A 10,696-nucleotide genomic window follows, 5' to 3' on the forward strand; every position below is an offset into this window, starting at 1 on the left:
TTCAGAGACTCTTTTTCAATTTTTTTCAATTTTAATTTTTAAAGTATTTAATACTTAATTTTTACATATTCTAAATATCAATAGTGTAAGTTTTTGAAATTTTTTGAAATATTATGTAAGTTTTAATACTTAATTTTTGAAAATTTTAAATAAAAAAATATCAACTGTGTAAGTTTTAATATATAAGAATTTGACATTTAAAATTTGACATGGATAATTCAATTCCAAGAAATAAAAATCTTTTTTTTAAATCATTGATGACCAAATGTTGTTTTTAGTATAAAATTTTATTCAAAGTAGGAAGCTTAATTCAAAATTTAATATTTTTATTTTTAGGTGTTGAATTTTTGATACTTAAAGAAATGTGAAATTGGTCAATCTATCATATCGAGTTATTTAAAGATGAAAATATTCAAAAAGAATTTATTTTTTTAATTCTATTTTTATTTTATTAATTCTATTTTTTTAAACACAATAAAATCTTTTTCAAATTAAAATAATATAAAAATAAAAAAGTTCCCGACCATACATGGTCAGAAAACCCAAGGTTCGGGAATACAAGGATTCTCGACCATTCACAGTGGGAAACCTAAAGTTCTCCAACCCCAAATCGGGGTTTCCCTCCCCTCCCCACCAGGTTGATGGTCGCGGTCATGGCGGTTAGTGGCGATTGATATTTATTGTTTGATATTTAATTTTTAATTTAATTTGTTTAGATTGTAGAACACTTATTGATGTGCTTTATTATATAGATTTATTATTTTTTTTTATTATAAAACATTAACAAGTATACAATAACTTTAATTTCTATTTTTTTAATGAATATTATAAATCTTATACAAACAAAATTATTACAATATAATACGTATAAATTATAACTATATTTTAATTTTAATATTATTTACACCGTGCCTTTAGACACGGATATAAGCTAGTACCATGATAATTTTGATAGAGATATGAAAGAAATTTATATCTCTATATATTACATTTGTATCAATGTACATCTTAATATATATAGTCCAAAGAAATATACAAAAGAGGAAGCAAAATCAATTGACCTAGATAATTTACCCTAAATTATAGCTAGTACAACTCTAATTTAGTTAACACACCTATATTACAACTAGGTATTGTAACAATATTCATCAACTTAATTAATGTTTAGCCTCTATCACAAGCAATACCAAACAGAGCCTAGCAACCTTGTGGTACACTGAGTCTTTCTTAAGCTGGAGTTTTAGAATGTTTGTGCATCGTCTTTGTGATAGAATGATAGAGATAGTTCATGCAAGCCAAAGCAAAACCATCCAACCATCCTTGTGATATGCCGAAATTAATGTGTTATTTCTAATTAACCTTGTTGGCACTCAAAAATCCATTATCTCAACCTAACCCAAAAAATAAAATTAAAAAACAAAAACAAAAAGCAAGGTATTACGCTAAGGCTCACATATCATTTTTTTATTGATTTAATAAATATTAAATGTTAAATACTAAAATTTATTAATCTCAATTACAATTTACTACGAATGGAGAGTTCCCAGAGTATTTCCATTCGAAGGGCCTCTCAACGAAGACCGGCGGACCTCTCCCCAGGGTTCCAACTCAGAACCAGAAACAAGGGACTCTTCGGAATTAGCGTGTATGATGTGTAAAGGATCCCATTTTAATCCATCACATAATTAACCCTAGCCAGTGGTCTTATAAATTCATGTTTCATTTCATCTTCTAAGATATATATACGCGCGCGCGCGCACACACGTATTTGCTGTTCTAAAGTGATTGAGGAAACAAATACTTGAAGAATGGAAGGGGCCGTTGCCGTGAACGATGAGAAAGTACAAGAGAGGTGGATACAGCACTACAGCAGCAGGCACCAGATCCTGCTAGTGGGCGAGGGAAATTTCTCATTCGCAGCTTCCTTAGCCACTGCATTCGGCTCTGCTCGCAACATGGTCGCTACCTCTTTGGACTCTCGAGGTTAGTCATTTACTGTACATGTTTCTGAATCAATCATCAATCAGTTCGAGATATATATATATATATATATATTAATTAAGTCGCTAACTTCAAACGTTGGATTCAATGTTGGAAAACATTTAATGGAAGATCTGGTCGAGGAGAAGCACCCAAGTGCGAGAACTAATCTGCAGCTTCTGGAGCAGTTGTGGTGCACCATTTTGCACCAAGTGGATGCCACGGCGATGATAAGAGATCCCCGCCTTGATTCCAAGCTGTTCGATAGAATAGTTTTCAACTTCCCTCATGCAGGGTTCACTTTCAACGAAAGTCATCCTTTCCAAATTAAGTAAGTACAACAACTCAGAAACAACGAGCTAGGGATCAACATTATTAATAGTTCTCGTTATATATATAATATCCTTTTTGGTGCTTTCATCATCCCCCCATGTAGATGTTTATATTCTTTTGAGAGAATAACTTGTTCTTAATTTAGGGATTGTTAAGAAATTGAGACAAATTTTGGGTATTAGCTAGGTGGATGGATATATAACAAGTATGTTTTCGAGGGATTTAGCATAATTAGAAATATGAAGATTTATATATATATTTATATATAATATCATTTCTTTATTTTATATATATATATATTCTTTTTTTATTTCCTCCTTTTTTTCACTAAAATGGGAGAAATCCAATTACAGGTTAACTTAGTAAACCCTTACTAGAACTTCTTTAACAATATCACAGGCTTCTACTTTGTTAATCACGTGGATCATATCATTAGAATACCAGCAAATCATAAAATAAATAATAAAAGTGACTTCCAAACCCTCAATCATAAAAATTTTGCACCCAATATTAACCACGTTGAGTACCACCCTTCTGATGATGTGTATGGATTAACTAATTTTTTCAGGCTGCACAGCAGTGTAGTAAAAGGGTTTCTTAAGAATGCTTATGAGATGTTGAGAGAGAGTGGCCAAGTACACATAACCCTCAAGACGTCTCACCCATACAATAAATGGAAAATAGAAGATTTGGCAGAGGATGTGGGACTGAATTTGGCTGAGAAAGTGGAGTTCAGTATATATCAATATCCAGGCTATAGAAACAAGAGAGGCCATGGCAGTAGAAGCGACCGGAATTTCCCAGTTAGAGAATGCTCTACTTTCAAGTTCTGTAAGTAAGTAAATTAAATCTCTCTAATTATTTATGTCATGTTCGATCTTATCTTTACAAGTCTTGAAAGTGGAGTTAATTTTTATATTTAAACAAGATACACAAAAAGTATTTTAAAAAAAAATACTTTATTAACAAAATTTCATAACATCAAAAATAAATATTTATACTAAATTAAATACGATGCTTTCCCATTATAAATATAAATCAAAAGCCTAATATTGTTTTATGATCCAAACTTAAAAAAAAAAAAAAAAAACACACATTATTCCTTGCTTTCCTTTTCAAGAAGAAATTAATTTGTGGACAATGTTACTTAAATATTTAACTTTGATATTTTTATGAATATTTTATATATTTATATTAATATCACGCATAGTATAAGATATTAATAAAAAGTATTTTCATAAATAACAAATTTAAGTATTTAAATAACATATATATGTATATATGTATGTATGTATGTATGTATGCTGACACAAGAGGAGGGAGTGTTAAAAGAGTTGCGGATTCCTTCGCTTTGAGTTCAAATAGACAGTCCTTCCGCCATTCTCCTCCTCGTTCTTCACCAACTTCTCTTCCTTTTTAGTTCCCTCCTTTCCCTTTCCCTTTCCCTTTCCTCTTTTTCCCCTCTTCTTCTTTATCCAAAGCTGTCTTTTGATACTTTGATTGAGCATTAATACACACATTACCCCACATTCCCAATCATTTCTTCCTCGAGCAAAGGGCCCAATTCTGTAGCTTCAGTCTCCTTCGTCAAATTCATGTTTCATTGCATCTTCCAAGATACATATACGCGCACGCACGCACACACGTATTTGCTGTTCTAAAGTGATTGAGGAAACAAATACTTGAAGAATGGAAGGGGCCATTGCCATGAACGATGAGAAAGTACAAGAGAGGTGGATTCGGCACTACAGCAGCAGGCACCAGATCCTGCTAGTGGGCGAGGGAAATTTCTCATTCGCAGCTTCCTTAGCCACTGCATTCGGCTCTGCTCGCAACATGGTCGCTACCTCTTTGGACTCTCGAGGTTAGTCATTTACTGTACGTGTTTCTGAATCAATCATCAATCAGTTCGATGTATATATATATATATATATTAATTAAGTCGCTAACTTCAAACGTTGGATTCAATGTTGGAAAACATTTAATGGAAGAGCTGGTCGAGGAGAAGCACCCAAGTGCGAGAACTAATCTGCAGCTTCTGGAGCAGTTGGGCTGCACCATTTTGCACCAAGTGGATGCCACGGCGATGATAAGAGATCCCCGCCTTGATTCCAAGCTGTTCGATAGAATAGTTTTCAACTTCCCTCATGCAGGGTTCACTTTCAAAGAAAGCGATCCTTCCCAAATTAAGTAAGTACAACAACTCAGAAACAACGAGCTAGGGATCAACATTATTAATAGTTCTCGTTATATATATAATATCCTTTTTGGTGCTTTCATCATCCCCCCATGTATATGTTTATATTCTTTTGAGAGAATAACTTGTTCTTAATTTAGGGATTGTTAAGAAATTGAGACAAATTTTGGGTATTTAGCTAGGTGGATAGATATATAACAAGTATGTTTTCGAGGGATTTAGCATAATTAGAAATATGAAGATTTATATATATATTTATATATACTCTCATTATATATATAATATCATTTCTTTATTTTATATATATATATATATATATATATGTGTGTGTTCTTTTTTTATTTCCTCCTTTTTTCTCACTAAAATGGGAGAAATCCAATTACAGGTTAACTTAGTAAACCCTTACTAGAACTTCTTTAACAATATCATAGGCTTCTACTTTGTTAATCACGTGGATCATATCCTTAGAATACCAGCAAATCATAAAATAAATAATAAAAGTGACTTCCAAACCCTCAATCATAAAAATTTTGCACCCAATATTAACCACGCAGACTACCACCCTTCTGATGATGTGTATGGATTAACTAATTTTTTCAGGTTGCACAAGAGTGTAGTAAAGGGGTTTCTTAGGAATGCTTATGAGATGTTGAGAAAGAGTGGCCAAGTACACATAACCCACAAGACGTCTCACCCATTCAGTAAATGGAAAGTAAAAAAATTGGCAGAGGGTGTGGGACTGAAATTGGCTGAGGAAGTGGAGTTCTATTTATATGAATATCCAGGTTATATAAACAAGAGAGGTCACGGCAGTAGAAGCGACGAGACTTTCCCAGTTGGAGAATGCTCTACTTTCAAGTTCTGCAAGAAATTAAATTAAATCTCTTTAATTATTTGATCTATCTTTACAAGTCTTTGGGTTCTGAATATATATTGGATACGCAATGCAAGACATTTAATTGAAAACTGAATGTTCTGAGACATTTATACACACATATGTACTGTTATTACTCAAATTGATTATAAGATATTGCAAAATAATTATTTTGAGTTAATAGTTAAGATGCAAATAAGAGCATTTTAACTAATGGCCCATCCACCTTTTACACCTTTTCGAGTTAGGTACTCCAAAACCATCTTGACATGTTCGTGATGGTCTATCTCGATGATATTGTAATGTATAACTTCACGTCAAAGAAATACATAAAACATTTGAAATTGCAAGAGAATCACTTATGTGTGAAGAAAAAAAGGTGTTCCTTTGCTTAGAAAAAAATCCCTCGAACTTTTCGTTGAGCATGGCCGCATCAAAATGGATTTAGAGGAGGGGAGGCCAATAGGAAGTGTTCTTTGGAGTGTTTCCCCAAGAAGGTTATTAAACCTCACTATATTTTTTTATCTTATTTTATTTTCAAATAATTTATATAGCTAATTAAATATTTTAAATATGATTTATTTATAATTAATTAATAAAATAATTTAGAAAACAAGTTGCATTTAAGAAAATATTTAACATTATTCTTAATTATATTTTATTAAAAATGAAGGCTCCACAGAGGAGCATGGGGTAAGGCTCAACCTATCAAAAATATGAAAGCCCAAAAATAAACAATAAGGCCCAACAAAATACACTTTCTCCATAGATAAAATACAAAAGGCCCAATAACTATAGGCCCAGAGAAATTGAAAGAAATTATGGGTATTAGGTGATAAATCATATAGCTTGGCATGTTAAACTTAGGAGGGATTTAGCCTAATTAAAGAAAAGTCAATTTAAACAATAATTTTAAGTTTACTAATTGACAATATCTAAGTAGATCATTTTTTATATCTTAATTTAAAAAATTAATATTTTACTTAAAATTTGCTATTATTCCATTCTATTCTATTATGGGTTTTGTTAATGAGTGTCATCAAGACACCACTTGTTAAAGAGTGTATTTTATACTCTTTACTATCATCATTCAATCGTAATCGGTAATAAAACATCATATCTTAAAACATTTAAAAGTATTTGAATGTTAAAAATAAAGTACCTTGAACCAATGCTCTATTTACTTAAACTAATAGCCATTTTATTAAATATTATAATAAATTGAATTTTGTTACGGGTATTTCTAGCTTTACTCTGTGTGGGTTGGACTTAATGTAGTGATTCAGTCAAAATGCTCAAGGTCCAGTAAAAATCGAACTGAGCTCGTCAAAGCGAGCTCAGATAATGCTAAAGCCCAGGATCAAACGTCGGGACCAAGCGAGCTCCCGGTAGCACCTCTAACTCGTCAGCGTGTTTGGGCAAGCCCCCAGCCATGTTCTGAGCAAGTTCCCAGCAATCTCCATAACTCGTCAGCTCGCATTGTAGAAAGGGCGTGTGTCGCGGCATATCATCAGGCCAAGGGCCACCCTAATTGGACCCTTCAGGCCCATTCCCTCGGCCCATTTGGCCGGCCCATGCTAGTCCCATCCTGGCCTTCTAACAACAACATCATTACAGTTGCGCCTAGGTTTTCGGACATCCACCTCAGATCCCATCCCATTAATGGCAGATCCCATCCTCATTAATGAAGGTCTCGTCGACACCTCGCCGCAACAGGGACGCCCTCGCCGACTATTCCATCCCATCACCTGTACAAGTACGGAGCATGCAAAGAAGCTTCTGCTAATATATATATCGACTAGCCCTCTGGAGGGCCGGGGTATGTACTCTTTTTCGCCAACTTAAAAACACTTGATACACTTGCTTGCTCGCTGACTAACTTGAGTTTCGGAGTATCTTGCAGGGATAGGCAGGCGACTCAGCAAATCGGACCGGATACCTCACTGTTCCTCTCTTAGATCTACCATACTGGTGCGGGCCTATAAATCTCCGTTGACCAATTCCGAACGTCGACATTTTGGCGTTAGAATGAGGGCCCGCTCTGGTAAAACACCAATGCCGAAAACCAGAAACACGAGAGGTTCTGGAGCAACGACCAAACAACCTGCGAATCATGCTGACCCTATGCTGGAGATTCCACAAGCTGGGGGAGTTGTGGTGTCCACCTCCATGACTCCTCCGACCGAAGCCATCCATGGAGTCCCTTCGTGGTGCCCCTACCCGCCCGTGACTCCTATCACTGACGCGGGAGTAACGCATATGTGACAGCAATGTCAAGAAACATTGGAGAACACTGTCATGCAGCTCGCTAATGCAGTAAAGGTGCTAGCGCAAATGCAAGTCCAGACAGCACATGCGCAGGCGACTGCCTCTCGACCTCCAGGCGGAAGACCCCCTCTAGAGGAAAGAGAAGTTGGAAGGGACACGCGGCGAGCTGGCTTAGTCCGCTCCTCTAACCTACATTCTCAAAGGGCGAAAGAGCGGCGATACTACGATGGGAAGCCAATGGTGCACCTCACCAAACAGAGGACCGGTGCAAGCCCTTACAGAAATCGCCATGAAGATGTCCATGGAGGAAATCGCCGACTTGAGAATCCACGACATAGGGATTCCTCGGTCGGGATCAGCAGTAGCCATGGCGCCCACTGCGACTTCTATGACCGTGGGAATAGGGAGTGACCTCCCCCGCGAGACCGCCATCACTCAGGACAAGTTTCCGCACAAGAAGAATAACTCCCCACCGGGCGTTCGGCGAATCAGGACCCCATAGTGGGGGAACTACTATCGAGAATCCAGCAACTGAAAGCCAGGCATGGGGCGCACGATTGGAGGGAAAGCCGTGAAGAAAGGACCCCGTTCTCTAGGGAAATCGAGCTAGAGCCCCTTCCCAGCAGATTTAAGGTCCCCAGCATCCCTCAGTATAACGGGGACAGCGATCCCTTTGACCACCTGGACGCTTTCAATGTCCAAATGGACCTACAAACCTTCAGCTCATTGGCCAAATGCCGAGCTTTCCCTGCGACCCAGGGAGATATCCCCTGGGCGTGGCTAAGGAGACTTCACCTCGTAGTATTCGCAGTTGGGAGGAATGCTAGAAGAAATTTATAGATCAGTGTAGGTCGCTCCGAAGGCAGCTCGCCCCAACATACCACCTCGCTACAGTATTCCAATGGTCTAACGAATCTTTGAAGGATTATATAGAAAGGTTCAGGCGCGAAGTGAATAATGTTGAGAGCACTTCTGACGAAAGTATCCTGACCGCGATCTCCGCCGGGCTCCAGAAGGATGGGAAACTCTACGAAAGCATTTACAAGTCCCCGGTAAGGGACCTCGGCGAATTCTACAAGCGAGCTACGAAGGAGGTCCGGTGGGAGGAAGCATTCAGCTTGAAAAAGCCGAGCGACCAGAAGAAGGGGGCGGAACACACCGGCCAAAGCAAGAAAAGGGCTGATAAAGACTCTCGCAAGGAGGGTCGAGGACGAAGCCCAACGATCAGGCGGCCAAAAAGGCGAGGTTCGAGTAGGGGGTTAAACGACCAGCACGCTGAGGTCGGTATGAAAGTTACAATGTCTTATCTGACTCCCAGGATAGGATCTTCGCCATAGAGCGCAACAAGGAAGATTTCGGAAGGCCTAGCCCTCTGAAGACTCCCGACAAGTACAGAACCAAGGGGAAAATTCTGTGCCTATCACAAAGAAGTGGGGCACACCACCTCTGAGTGATGGGCGCTAAAAGATGCAAGTGAAGAACTAATCAGGAGGGGTCAGCTGCGTGACTATGTGGTGCGTCCTAGGGATCAATAGGCCAAACAGCCGGCTCAATAAAGTCCTTACCGAGCTCCCGAGTAGGACCAGACACCTACGGTGAGAACTATCTTTACTATCCATGGGGGGCCTCATATCGCAGGGACTTCCAACAGGTCGCACAAGCGATATGTTCGGAAAGCCGGCCACCTTCTGCTTGTTGGGGATGGCAGCCAAGAGGGACCTTCCAAGAAAACCAAGATAACTTTGGAAGACGTCTCTTTCACTAAAGATGATTTCAAATGCGTGCACTGCCCGCACAATTACGCCCTCGTGATCCGAGCTTGGATTGGCAATATGGAAGTACGGAGAGTCATGATCGACACAGGTAGCTTAGTGAACGTCATGTACAAGGGATGTTTCAACTAGATGGGGTTAAGGCCGGACCAGCTGACATCCTCTCTGGAGCCACTATACGAGTTCATTGGCGATGCGATAATCTCGAAAGGGCGTATAAGGCTCCCATTAACAATTGGGGAATTAGACCTCCAGGCCACAGCAATAGCGGACTTCCTCATCATTGACGGTCCTTCCGCTTACAATGTCATTATGGGTAGGCCTGACATGAACGACCTGGACCTAGTTGTCTCAACCAAGGCCCTGACCATCAAATTCTCGACCCCTAAAGGGACCGGTTGTGTAAAGGGCGAGCAGCATTCGGCGAGACACTGTTACGAGGAAGCACTGAAAATAGGGCTTAAAGGAAAAAAGATAAATATGGTTTCCGGAGGGGAGGCCCGAGTCACTAATGGCCAGGGAATCAGCCACGACCTGGATCCATGCGACGTGGATTGCGACCGAACCGCCAGCCCGACAGACGAGCTAGAAGATGTTATAGTCAGTAGCTTAAACGTTAAAAGGCGCCTCCAGGTGGGCAAAGGCCTCTCCCTCGAGGTAAAATCGCAACTGACCAAATTCCTTAAAGCAAATCTGGACGTGTTCGCATGGAACCACGAAGATATGGTGGGAATAGATTCAAGGATATTGCAGCATCGGCTCAATATCAACCCCAACCATAAGCCGGTTCGTCAGAGGAGGAAGCCAATGATGACTGAGCGGTATGCGGCCTTGAAGGAAGAAGTAGACAAGCTCCTAGCCAGCAGATTTATCCGGGAAGCCCAATACTCGACATGGGTGGCAAACCTGGTCCTGGTGAAGAAGAAGAATGTGAAGTGGAGAACTTGCATTGACTTCACAGACCTAAACAAAGCTTGCCTGAAAGACAGCTTCCCTCTGCCAAGAATTGACCAGCTCGTGGGTGCAACGGCCGACCACCAGCTTCTGAGCTCCATGGATGCCTATTAGGGGTACAATCAGATCCCTATGAACCCCGACGAGGAAGAGCATACCTCCTTTATGACGAACCGAGGATTATACTGTTACAAGGTAATGCCCTTCGGACTTAGAAATGCAGGGGCGATGTACTAACGGCTAGTTAACATGATGTTAGGAGATCTACTTGGAAAGACCATGGAAGTATACGTCGATGATATGCTAGTGAAATCCAGA

At 39.2% G+C, this 10,696-nt stretch overlaps 3 protein-coding genes across 3 annotated transcripts; all 3 read left to right on the forward strand.

Annotated features, from left to right (window-relative positions):
* Positions 1 to 1,808: 1,808 nt before the first annotated feature.
* On the forward strand, positions 1,809 to 3,282 carry LOC127791554 (uncharacterized protein At4g26485-like). The gene is made up of 3 exons (XM_052321538.1): positions 1,809 to 1,983; positions 2,113 to 2,311; positions 2,882 to 3,282. Exons 1-3 carry the CDS (start codon positions 1,809 to 1,811, stop codon positions 3,150 to 3,152), a joined length of 645 nt encoding a protein of 214 aa, XP_052177498.1. The 3' UTR covers positions 3,153 to 3,282.
* A 374-nt stretch (positions 3,283 to 3,656) lies between these two features.
* LOC127792495 (uncharacterized protein At4g26485-like) lies at positions 3,657 to 5,492 on the forward strand. The gene is made up of 3 exons (XM_052322999.1): positions 3,657 to 4,177; positions 4,305 to 4,503; positions 5,111 to 5,492. The coding sequence occupies exons 1-3, from the start codon at positions 4,003 to 4,005 to the stop codon at positions 5,388 to 5,390; spliced, it is 654 nt and encodes a 217-aa protein (XP_052178959.1). The 5' UTR covers positions 3,657 to 4,002; the 3' UTR covers positions 5,391 to 5,492.
* A 4,064-nt stretch (positions 5,493 to 9,556) lies between these two features.
* LOC127791555 (uncharacterized) lies at positions 9,557 to 10,492 on the forward strand. The gene has a single exon (XM_052321539.1). The coding sequence runs from the start codon at positions 9,557 to 9,559 to the stop codon at positions 10,490 to 10,492; it is 936 nt and encodes a 311-aa protein (XP_052177499.1).
* The last annotated feature ends 204 nt before the right edge of the window (positions 10,493 to 10,696 follow it).

This window comes from Diospyros lotus, chromosome 15 (genome assembly GCF_014633365.1).
Source record: "Diospyros lotus cultivar Yz01 chromosome 15, ASM1463336v1, whole genome shotgun sequence".
Lineage (NCBI taxonomy): Eukaryota > Viridiplantae > Streptophyta > Magnoliopsida > Ericales > Ebenaceae > Diospyros > Diospyros lotus.

Bases quoted from the DNA above. Each gene is read 5' to 3' on its own strand.
- LOC127791554 (XM_052321538.1), top strand. From the start codon at position 1,809: ATGGAAGGGGCCGTTGCCGTGAACGATGAGAAAGTACAAGAGAGGTGG. The intron at 1,984-2,112 runs GTTAGTCATTTA...ATTTAATGGAAG, and splicing joins TACCTCTTTGGACTCTCGAG to ATCTGGTCGAGGAGAAGCAC. The intron at 2,312-2,881 runs GTAAGTACAACA...TAATTTTTTCAG, and splicing joins AGTCATCCTTTCCAAATTAA to GCTGCACAGCAGTGTAGTAA.
- LOC127792495 (XM_052322999.1), top strand. From the start codon at position 4,003: ATGGAAGGGGCCATTGCCATGAACGATGAGAAAGTACAAGAGAGGTGG. The intron at 4,178-4,304 runs GTTAGTCATTTA...ATTTAATGGAAG, and splicing joins TACCTCTTTGGACTCTCGAG to AGCTGGTCGAGGAGAAGCAC. The intron at 4,504-5,110 runs GTAAGTACAACA...TAATTTTTTCAG, and splicing joins AGCGATCCTTCCCAAATTAA to GTTGCACAAGAGTGTAGTAA.
- LOC127791555 (XM_052321539.1), top strand. From the start codon at position 9,557: ATGGGGTTAAGGCCGGACCAGCTGACATCCTCTCTGGAGCCACTATAC.